The sequence below is a fragment of the Trachymyrmex cornetzi genome, unplaced genomic scaffold (genome assembly GCF_001594075.2).
Source record: "Trachymyrmex cornetzi isolate Tcor2-1 unplaced genomic scaffold, Tcor1.1 scaffold230, whole genome shotgun sequence".
In the NCBI taxonomy this organism is placed as follows: domain Eukaryota; kingdom Metazoa; phylum Arthropoda; class Insecta; order Hymenoptera; family Formicidae; genus Trachymyrmex; species Trachymyrmex cornetzi.
In genome coordinates this window covers 1649853-1661898 of record NW_017296957.1, presented here as the reverse complement: position 1 = coordinate 1661898, position 12046 = coordinate 1649853, and the positions used below count along the sequence as shown (strand labels likewise).

Genomic DNA, 12046 nt, shown 5'->3' with positions numbered 1-12046 from the left:
ACACACACACATTCAGTTATATCCTGTAATTGACAATAATATATTAATGCATAATCAAATATTGTATGTACGTTAGACTTTTAAATTATGCTAAAGATACCGATTCTTCTCTAGCTCTTTCTCTATAAACCTTTAAGAGTTTGTTTATTTTTCAGTCGTTGAAAATTACACCTCAGGAGCGGCTTAAGAAGAAAATGCAAGTCCTGTTAAACAGGCAGTGTGAGTTGATGTTTGAAAGAATAAAGGACATTATGTGTCCTTTATTCTTTATAAAAGGCAAATGTAAAATGAATTCTTTTAGATAAAGCTGACAAGAAGGCTGAGCAGTTGAGAATCGAGAAGATGGAGCAGCAGAGACAGGATCGAGAAGATGAGATTCGAGAAATGTCTTTGAAACTACGTAGAAAGTAAATAATTTTCATGAATTGTGATACAGCGTAACTTTTTAAGTATAACTTAAATAGTGACGTGAATGCTGTTTCATTTTTCAGACAGAGAGAACGAAGACATCGTTACGAAGGTCATAGTTCCGACACACGATCTTCTGTGTCTCGTACACCAAGTCCGAGCCGTAGTCCAAGGCATCATACCGTACGTCGCGATAGGCGAGACACGGATGGTGATCGCGAGCGGGATAGGGACAGGGACAGGGAGAGAGATAGACGCGATGATCGCGATCGGAGTAGAACAGAGTCGCGTAGGAGGTACAGAGATTCACCACTTCGTTCATTGAGTCCGAGGAGCAATCGGTAAAATTTCCCGAATCTGACGCCTAGAATTGCGATTACCGAGTTGCACCGATAATTCACTGGATATTTACTGGACATTAGCGATTATCTCTATTAGTACTGATTATTAACACAGAGAAGATGATTAAGCGGAGATCAATGCTGATTCGGTGCAACTAAATATAACAATGTACATTTTATATGCTGCTAAAAAAAAAACCTATGCCATTTTACGTTATTGCAGAGGCCTAGTCGACTATTGACTTCAGGACACACGCTTACTCTTCCATCCAAATGATTTGAAACCGATATTTTGAATATTGCCCGTTCAATTGCATTCCTTCCTTAAATCACTGTTAATATCCAAAAGAATTGCATGATGAGGAAAAAGTATACAGACCTGCCAAGATTGTTTTAAAATGCGTCTTGAATTATATATAGCGTGATTTAATCTTTACAATATTATCAAATAAATGGAGGTATTCGTATATTATAGTTTTGCTTACACAGATTAATTCTTTGGTGCTTATGTAAGAATTAGAAAAATTGCGATGAGAATAGCTAATAATGTTATCGCGACGATCATGTCTACAACTTTCATTTCATACACAAGAAGGATGAGAATACAATCTTATATTCTAGAATTGAGTGCACTCTTTTTATTATGTATCTCTCTTATTGTTATATATAATTCTTCAATAATAAAGATGTTTATTTCACAGCAGGGCAAAGTGATGATTATTTTCTATACCTCTTATCATATGATATCAAAGATAAAAGATCAAGGAATACGATATAATCTTACACCTTTATGTACAATCTAAACAAGTTATTTTATTAAATTCGCTGTAAAATATATATAAAGCGCGCGCGCAAGAATATAGAAGTCGGTGAAATGGAATGAAATAGATGTGTTATTTGAGCGTTAGAGAAAAGAAAAATGAGAAACTCAAATCTAGAAAAATGAAAATAAAATTAATGAATCTAATATTGATTGTTGGAACTTAGAACATGTTTAAATATCAAAAAAGTCTAATTAATTTTAAATTATAAGCTTGATAAAATATTTGATGACATAATTTGACGTACAATAAAAATAACTGCTTCTATTGTCTTTGTTAGTAGTCCTTCATCTACCAAATATGTGTGCCTTCCAGATATTATCCAGTATACTTACGGATGACGAGTGATCCGTGCAAAAATCCGCATAAACTCTTGGCTGGCACTGTACTGGAACTACTAAGAGAGAGAGAGAGAGAGAGAGAGGGGGGGTCTTGCTTGTAGCTGAACTCGATTTGTATAGTTGATCTTTCCTCTTTTTCTCTCCAATATCTGATAGTATCATCTATTTCATTTTAAGTGCAAAAAATAATATAGTGCAGCTACACACACGAACAGAATCAAATATTACAGTGTCATTATGTCAATCCTGTTAGTCGATTAGTAGTTTTCCATCTGCTGGTGTATGGTTAAATAAAATATGTATATGTACATATTTTGCATAATCTAATCACTGAATTGTTAACTTACAAATTATTTAGTCATATTAAAGGAATACTAAAATGGCACCAATAAGATTTGCAATTTTAACTGGTAATATGCTATAACATATTTCTGACATTTACGTGGAATATATCAAATATTTGTAACTTATAAAAATTTAAAAAATTGCAAAATATTTTAATCATGCACACGTTTGAAAATTAAATATGATTACACATTGTGCTTTCATGTCGTTAATTTATAATCTTGTGTAATAGATTATAGAATATAATGCAATAAGCCTTCATATAAGAAATATTTTTAATACATCTATATATATTACATTCTTGAATTTTAATAATCTTTTATAATATTTTAGTGAGTGATACTTGTGCTAGTGGTGAAAAAATAGATGAAAGTGGACCTGAATTAAAAGCATTTATCAACAATGCAGAAAATATACTTCAAGGAGATGTTTCTTGCACTGCTATTGTACAGGATGATGAAACATCAATAATGAAATATTTAATCCATTGGAGTGATGAAAATAAAGCTGATGTTATTCTCACCACTGGCGGAACTGGATTTTCCGAGAGAGATGTTACACCTGAGGCAACTAAAAAAGTTATTCATAAAGAAGCTCCTGGATTGTCTTTAGAGATGCTCATGTCGAGCCTAAAAATAACTCCAATGGCAGTACTTTCTCGGTAAAGTAATTTCTTTTTCTTATTTTGTAATCTCTTTGAAGTTACAACTTTTAATATGTTTTCAGAGCTGTATGCGGAATACGACATAAGACACTGATTATTAATTTACCCGGTTCACGTAAGGCTGCAATAGAGTGCTTGACTGCAATCGCATCTGCAATTCCGCATGCCGTAGATTTAATTTTGGATAATAAAGCAAAAGTTAAAGATACACATAACATTGTGCAACATAATATTACGTCTTGTTCGCATCATGCTTCTTGTACAAATCCAGTGAGATTTTTTTTTATCAAAAATGATTTTACACAAAATTGTATAACATAATTAGATTATATATTCTAGATGAGTTTCGAGAATGTGGCAACACGCCTCAGAGAATCTTCATTTCCTATGATATCTGTGGCGGAAGCACTGCGCATAATACGCTTTGAGAGTACAAAGGATGTGGAGGTGGAAATAGTAAATTTGAAAGATGCTTACGGCAGGATATTATCAGGAGAGACCATACGTTCCAATTGTGATTTGCCACCATTCAGAGCTTCCATGAAAGACGGATATGCGGTTTTAGCAAGTGATGGAAAAGGCAGAAGGACGGTATTGTGTGGTGTGAAAGCAGGAACTGCAGTAAGTCGCAATAGCAAACGCTCAACACGATGCAAGAAAGAATAATTAAAGAAAACTTTTTCAGCCCGCTTTGGTATCTCTTAAATCTGGCACTTGTGTACGAGTGAATACTGGAGCGCCCATTCCTGATGGTAAATAATTTCTGATGGTAACTGCAATTTACTTACAATAAAGAATTTACATTTTCTGTCTAATTGCAGAAGCAACAGCGGTTGTACAAGTTGAGGATACAAAGCTAGTGTCAAAGAGTTCTGATGGAACAGAGGAAGAAGAAATTGAGATAATGATTGAACCGAAAGAAGGACAAGATATTAGGTACGAGGTTTAAAGATGTATCATCTATACAATCCTTGTAAAAGGTTTTTGGACATTAGAAATGCATTAATATTTATACTTTCCAAAAATAAATACTAAAACTATATATGTATATCAAACATTGTGTGCATAACATCATATTCATTTAGTTAACAATACATTTTTATAGTTTATTAATTTTTTTTTTATTGTTATAATACTTCTTTAGAAAATTATGACAATTTCAATTTTTTTATATAATCACATAATAACTTTAAATAATTAAGATTATTTATGCAAAGTTTTATTGTGATTTACAGATTTGTCCGGTAAATAAAAAGAGTTTAATAGAATAAATTTTATTTATTTGCAGAACAACTAAGGACTTATGATCAATTTGTGAATTGCAATAAAATTTTACATAAATAATCTATTTAAAGTACTTATATATAATAAAATTGAAATTGTTATCATTATATTTTTTAAATTAAAGTATATAACAATAACAAAGAATAATAAATGCAGTAAGTAAATTATAAAAATAAGTTGTGAAATAAATAATAATGTTGTTTAAATAACTATTTCACATGTATATAATTTTAATATTTAGTTTTATATATGAAAAGTATAAATATTAATAAATTTCTAATTGCAAATTTTTGCAGGGACTATATGTTAGCTGGTACATCTTTAAGGTTCCTATAAGTTTTTTCAAAATAGGTTTTATTTTATTTAATTAATTATAGAAATTTATTTGATTATTTATTTATGTTATTGAAGACCTATTGGCTGTGATATAAAAAAGGGAAGCTCAGTGTTAAATCCGTTCACAAGAATTGGGCCGGTGGAAATAGGAATACTAGCGGCTTGTGGTTACAAACGCGTTGCAGTTACTTTACTTCCACGTATAGGTATACTGTCTACTGGAGATGAGTTACAACAACCTGGAGAACCTTTAAGACCAGGGCAGGTCTATGATAGCAACAGAATAAGTCTAATCTCATTATTAAAAGAAAATGGTTTTGATTCTTTGGATTTCGGAATTGTGACTGATAAGTATGTCAACATTTATTATTTCTATAGTACAATGATTCGTATTTATATCTCACTTTTATATATATTTGCTCATTTATTTTTAAAATTCTACAGGGCTGCGTTCGGATTCCCGGGTGCTCCTCGGGTGTCATGTCATCCTTGTTTAACGTTCGGTAAAGAACAAGGATAATATGACATCCGAGGAACACCCAGGTAGGAATCCGAACGCGGCCCTGTATATGTAACGTGAATATATATATGCTAAATCTTGCGTTTATATGTAGATAAAAGTAAGATATGAATATATGTATATTTCAATATCTTTTTAATTTATTAATATAGTTAATTATAAATAAAGAATTAACATAATCTCATTATCAATATAACCGTATTATAGCACGATGGACATGATAAACAAAATCAGCATAGCTTTAGAAAAAGTAGATATACTTGTGACAACAGGTTCTGTATCAATGGGCGATAGAGATCTATTGAAGCCTATTTTAGAGACCATTTTTAAGGCTACTATACATTTCGGTACCTTCTTTTTTTAATCATCTCTATGTCAATACATGTTTCTTAAATAAAGTGTCAAAATATGTTTTTTTTTTTTTTTTAGGACGCGTAAACATGAAGCCCGGAAAGCCAACGACATTTGTAACATGCACAATCTTAGGTAAAAAAAAATTTATCCTATGCCTGCCAGGAAATCCAGTATCTGCTCTTGTTACCGCACATTTATTTCTCTTACCCCTTGTGAATGAGCTACACTTTGATGCTTCAGAGTCAATCATAATGCAAGCTAAGGTTTGTAAGATAGTCTTGATATTTTGCAAAACAGTGCAAATGCGCATAATACATAAAAACGTTGTTCTAATATCATAGTTAACATCATCGTACAATTTGGATCCGCGTCCTGAATACGCAAGAGTAATCTTGAGGTGGAATGATAAAGAAACACTTCCAATGGCTTACAGTACAGGAAATCAAATCAGTAGTAAATTACTTAACTGTAACGATGCTAATGCGCTTCTAATGCTGCCAGGAAGAACTGCGGAGAAGCAGGTGTTGAATAAGGGTGATGTTGTACCAGCGAGGCTTATTAGTTTTAAATCTCGACTAAAACAAATTTGGATTAATTATACATTGAATTAAATATACATTTAATGTACATATTGTGCAATATTATCAGAAAATTATTTTTGGGATACTCTTTATAGCTTTCTGTTTTCCTTACAATAAACTTTTCATAAAAATTATGTCGCTATTCTCATTAATTTTCATTATATGCTACTAAGCTATTAAATTTTTTATGAAAACTTTTTTTATATCATATTTAATACATAATAATTTTAAACATTCAAATTTTTTTTCTGAATAAAAATATGTAGAATAAATAGATTCTTCTTAATGTGTAGAATAATAAAGGTATGTAGAATAAATAAACTGTTCTTGTGTGTCAAAGGCGTAAGTTAAAATTCGCCAAGAATCATATGTGAGTTACAATCGTTCAATAATAAAAGTACTTTTTATGAAAGATGGATTTTGTCAACGTATGCATGAATTTATAGCTGACAAAAGAATATTTCTCACATATATATATACAATACACTTAACTCTTGTTCGTGTAGCGCGCGCATTCTGAATGCACACAGGCTGCGTTCGCTAACAACGCTGTGTCACTATTCTTGTTTCACGTTTAATGAAGATAGAATGATACAAATAGCGCTAATAGCGACGCCCGAACCATAATATGTTGTCACGATCAGATTGGTTGTACTATCTCCATCATTACTTACAATTGGTTACAGTTAACGAGGAAAGCCTATTGGCGCTAAAAGTATCATTCTATCCAGAGTTGGGCATTTTGTAATCGATTACTGATTACACGATTACAAGTAATGTAATCGTAGTATTGACAAATTACGATTACATTTGTAGTAATCGTAATCGTCCACGCAGTGATTACAATTACAATTTCAATTACAAGTAATTGATTATCGAAAATAATCGATTATGCCCAACTCTGATTCTATCTTCATCAATCTTCATCGTCTTTCAGATGTAAAACAAGGATAGAATGATAAATTAGGATTAGTAGGCTTACAAAGGATTAATAGTTTGTTTTTTTGTTATATATTGAGTGCCACTGAGCCAACATCGAATATTAACATTTATTCTTCTTTTTCGAGGCATATGAGGTTGTATAACTATCTTTTTATTTTAAATAAACTACATGAATTGTAACAAAGGATCTCTTTTGTGGCTGAACTAATGTACACTTTTGGAACTTAAAAATGCGATAGGTATACGCATGATGGAAAGAATTTGGATAACATTTGAATTTGGGTAACATTTGAAATTGACTGTTCCTGTATAACCAGCGCTATTGTACGCAGGAAAGTGCATATTGGGGAACATTTGATTGGTTATTTCCAGTATTTCTATTGCCATGATGCGCAATGTTTCATCTTATAATATTTGATGAAAGCAAGAAGGAAAGTTCTAAGTGCAGTCTAGTGCAGAAATGAAAGCAGTTGTAATTTAGCCGAAAATAGGTCAAGTTTATGTCTATATTTCTCGGAATTCTTTTTTGCGCATATTCTATAATATTCCGATACATCGTCTATAATATTTTAATACGATAAAAACACCTATTGGCAGTGGCTAAATTGGTCCTGTGAAGGCTATGGAGGTTCGGATTTCGGAATCTGTGTCATGTCAGTAGTTAATTGTGATGAATCAATAATTGGATCCTGTTTTCTGTATTAGACTTGCCCAATTTGTTATTTGCTAATTTCGAGCATTTCGAGAAGAGGTTAAAAGTACAAAAAATCCATTGCCCAGTGGAGTAACATACCAAAATCATCCAGACTTGCTTACATTCAGAGCGTTCACGACAGTAGGAAGTTTTATTCTCACCGGGACAAATGCCGAAGAATAAAAGCAAAAGTGCTTTTTTTTTCTTCATGGCCGATTGGAAGAAACGCGAGGAAGCGCATGGCCGAGTGTTTTCTAATGGATTCAAAGACGTTCAACAGGATCCAGAGTGTAACGCGGAATGGCAGGTAAGTTTACAAAAGGAGGGAGCATCGGTGTAATTCCGGCAGGCTAAGTTTTTGATACAGTTATTAGCCTGGTTTACACCGTGCGCTTAGGCCTATATGATAGGCTTTGTTCAATCTATTGGTTAAACAAGGACGCCTATCGTACAGGTCGCGGACTAAGCGCACGGTGTAATCGTAGCTATTAAATTGGCTTCCAGCGTGAAATAAGTTCTATTGAGAGCTCAAAGCACTTGGCGGGAAACTGGATAAGGAGGAGACTGACTGTTTTAGCTACATTTGCTCTTTCTTTATATAAAAATATAATTATCTAATATATATATATATATATATTAGGAAAAGAAATAGACTAAAACTAGATGCTAATTTAGTATCTTAATAAAAAAATTATTAATAAATTATTATTAAGTGGAATCATTAAGCCATAGAAAATATGAAAAAAAAATTTGTTTTAAGCTTATGTAATATATATTAAGAAATTACTTTTTTATTTTCTAACAAGTATGATATTGTATAATTCTAAGATCTTATATTTCTGTTAAAATAAAAGATAGTTTTAATAATATTAATGAAAATATAAATACATGTTATTTTTTAATAATAAATTCTATAGCTCTAAAATAATATTTTTTTAAATTAGAAATATTAATGATTACAATTACTCATAAGTGTTTAGCATTTATCTGCTATAAATGATTTTGATGAAAAAATTTATTTTATATATTTTCATTTAAAAATAAATATCCTAATTTTTTAAATTATTATGTTATGACAAAAAATAAATACATCAAAAAATACGTTAACGATTATGCATTATTGATTTACATTTTTCTTTAATTTTGTAATAAATTATTTATTCTTTTGATTAATAGGGTTTAACTAAACAAGAAAAAGGTCGTTTTGAAGCTATGGCCAAAAATGATAAAATTACATCCCAAATATCAGACAAAGGCAAGAAAACGTCACTTGGAGAATCACTAATTATGCTTCAACTAAAAGAGAAGGAAGCAATAATGTTTATAAAAAATATGCAGGAAAACATAAAAGTAATAATCGACACAGCTGTAAATCTTAATTGTACGTATGTTATATGACACAATTTCTTGTAGAAATTTGAAAATAATTTTTATAATTAGAATAACAAAAATTCAATTGTTTCTGAGATATAAATTTTTTTTGTATGTTTTTTATTTAATATGGTGTGTATTATCTCCCATATACTAAATGCTGAATGGTTTTTTGAAAACACCCTGCATATATATATGTATATATACATGTATATAACACCTATGTATATATATATACATGTATGTGTGTTTATTTATGTATATTAAATATGTCATTAATAATACTCTTAAATAATTTTTATAATTAGAATAACAAAAATTCAATTGTTTCTGAGATATAAATTTTTTTTGTATGTTTTTTATTTAATATGGTGTGCATTATCTCCCATATCCTAAATGCTGAATGGTTTTTTGAAAACACCCTGCATATATATATATGTATATATACATGTATATAACACCTATGTATATATATATATATATGTATGTGTGTTTATTTATGTATATTAAATATGTCATTAATAATACTCTTTATTATTGCAGTTTTGGCAGAACTGAAATTTTGTTTTGTACATGTTAACTGGTTTTTCTGTATGATTGTTAACAACACTCCTCAATATTTTCCTGCTGAATATACATTTGGAGTTTTCTCATTGAAAAACGGTATAGAAGATGTGCATCATACTATTGTCAGTGCTAAGATTCCATTAGGATATAGACGGGAAGCGTTGGAGATAAGTCAGAACAGTCATAAAATACCTGTAGAATATGAAGGCGGAGAGACTGACTTTGCTGTTATGTATGACAAACTAGCAAATTTCCTAGAATCTAGGAAAATTGTGGATCAGTATCCTTATCTTTTTACAAGGAAGACTTTCACACGAGAAGCACAATCCTTGATAGCAAGACTGTGTGATGCAGCACGTAAGTGTACTTTTATAATAAAAATGTCACATCACAATATACATATATATACTTTTTACAACAAATAGAAACATTTTAGATGTGCCTTATACCAATATATGTTATTTAAATAAATTTGTTTCTATTCCAGAGCAAGATAAAGAGCAATTTAAAATTTATGAATTGGAGTCATTGTTCGTACATTTGGCAAATGAATTATTCAAGAAAAGAAAAGATCGAGATATGGATTTAATTCCTGTTTATGCTCATAAAATATTTGAAAATTATACGTACCGATTTGATAAAGGATTTGAATGTCATGTGAGAATAGTTTTATTATTTTATGATGTTATAAAGTGTATTTTATTCATATTATATCATTTTGTAATATTAGTTTCATAAATACGTTGATGGAGGACCTGAGTACTGTAGTACATCTGTGCTGCAACAATGGGCATGGACATTATGCGATGAGTTTTGTGCACCACTTAATATCGAGATGCAACCTGGAATACACCAGCCTGATAGATTTGATAGAAATCCTAATCATTTCGACAAGCGAAGCTTGGTGTCGATGATGAACAACTTGCGCGTCAGAGATGTTCCTCAAGCTACAGCTGGGACCGATGGAGTTTTATCTATGACAGGCGTAAGTACACATAATACCTTAAAAATATTACTGTAGAGATTTATACATGGACAGACACATTACATATACTTGTTTAAATAGTTTTATAAAGTATACATAATACTACATATAGTGAATGATTTTTGTTATCTTATAACAGGTAAGTGAGCAACATAGATGGAACCGTTCTAGTAGAACATATCAAGAAGAAATGCGTCGTCGAAATGAATCAAAACCAGTACAAGTTATTGATTGTAGCAAATTTCAAGACGGTACCAGTACATCTAATGATAAATCTTCTATTACCGAGTCTGCTAGCAAACCTGCTAAGATATCTAATGTAGAAAGGACTGAATACGTATGTATTTTTTATATAACTTTACATTAATTGAAAAATATGTCGTTTATAAAAATTTCATATTATTTCAGTTAAATGAAAGACCATTACGACCTCCAAATATTGATCGTAAGTTGAAAAATTTTGCTTAAATTGAAGATGAATGAATATTTTATATAATTTGTCTATTTTTATTAATAAAATGATTTTATTACATAAAATATTATAATAAAATGTTCACACTACTTTATATATACATAATTATTTCTAGCACGTACGTATATTACTTCCGTCGAAGATTTAATTCCAACGGATGATGAGAACTTTCCTCCTATTGGTAAGTTAACATATAATGTAACTACAATTTTATATAACATTATAATCGAATATAATTTTTTCATTGCAATAATTACTTGTGAATGATTAAATAAATATTTGTGTAGGAGGAAGAGGCGTGTCGAATAGATCTCGTACTTTCCAATTAAGAAAGGCGCCTCTAGGCAAAGGTAGTATCACCATAAATTTCTTACACGTTACAGTAAATGATTTTATCTATTATACTATGTATTTTTTGTGAGAATTTTATTCCAATTTTTCTATATACAGGACAAGGCCACACATAAGCATATTTTGGATGATTAAAGGAAGCATACTGCGGCATCTACAATATACGGAATAAGCCATAAACCGTAAGAAATTGTCCAACCATAGTCGATCATTTTCCTTACGTTTGACTATGATTGATCAATTTCTTACGGCTTGCAGCTTACTCCGCATATTGTAGACGACATAACAGATCTGATACATCATCTGATGAGCTTCAACAACGATATTTGATGAGCTTTACATACATAAATCTTAGATAATAGTCATTTAGTTTATGATAAATGCTATAATATCAAAGCGATTTTACTTTTATTTGACCAAAGAAACATAAAAATTTTTATCGCTGTGTTTATATATTTTATTGTCGTATTTATATACTTTAAAAGTAAAATCGCTTTAATATTATAGCATTTATTGGTAAACTAAATGACTTTATATATGATATGAAAAATACAAATAAACTCTCGAAAAGGTCAAAATATAAACAAAGAAACAAGCAACTGAGAGTTATATCGCTGTAATTCGTGCGAGCAAAAGATTTATTAAGTAACAAAAAAACCAGACGTTTCG

At 30.6% G+C, this 12046-nt stretch overlaps 3 protein-coding genes across 5 annotated transcripts in view; all 3 read left to right on the top strand.

The window, feature by feature from the left end:
• Positions 1-1450, top strand: part of LOC108760960 (CLK4-associating serine/arginine rich protein) — a 5347-nt gene extending 3897 nt beyond the window's left edge. Inside the window, exons 11-14 of one of the 2 annotated variants that reach the window (XM_018507278.1) lie at positions 156-219; positions 302-407; positions 492-749; positions 973-1450. In XM_018507278.1, coding sequence (XP_018362780.1) covers positions 156-219; positions 302-407; positions 492-749; positions 973-991 — 447 coding nt within the window. In that variant the 3' untranslated portion in view covers positions 992-1450. Of the gene's footprint in view, positions 1-155; positions 220-301; positions 408-491; positions 750-972 lie in introns of those variants that run through there. The other variant, XM_018507279.1, reaches the window with a different exon arrangement.
• A 702-nt stretch (positions 1451-2152) lies between these two features.
• cin (Molybdenum cofactor synthesis protein cinnamon) lies at positions 2153-6036 on the top strand. The gene is made up of 10 exons (XM_018507280.1): positions 2153-2321; positions 2590-2917; positions 2983-3190; positions 3260-3541; positions 3606-3672; positions 3742-3856; positions 4616-4891; positions 5268-5407; positions 5490-5677; positions 5756-6036. The coding sequence occupies exons 1-10, from the start codon at positions 2291-2293 to the stop codon at positions 6023-6025; spliced, it is 1905 nt and encodes a 634-aa protein (XP_018362782.1). The 5' UTR covers positions 2153-2290; the 3' UTR covers positions 6026-6036.
• A 1206-nt stretch (positions 6037-7242) lies between these two features.
• LOC108760911 (protein maelstrom 2) lies at positions 7243-11793 on the top strand. Of its 2 annotated transcripts, XM_018507187.1 has the most exons (11): positions 7243-7565; positions 7643-7938; positions 8808-9012; positions 9546-9926; positions 10057-10226; positions 10300-10554; positions 10694-10891; positions 10963-10999; positions 11142-11207; positions 11314-11376; positions 11477-11793. In XM_018507187.1, exons 2-11 carry the CDS (start codon positions 7801-7803, stop codon positions 11491-11493), a joined length of 1530 nt encoding a protein of 509 aa, XP_018362689.1. In that variant the 5' UTR covers positions 7243-7565; positions 7643-7800; the 3' UTR covers positions 11494-11793. The 2 variants fall into 2 exon arrangements, with proteins under 2 accessions (XP_018362689.1, XP_018362688.1); XM_018507186.1 differs by having other exon boundaries at positions 7243-7938.
• The last annotated feature ends 253 nt before the right edge of the window (positions 11794-12046 follow it).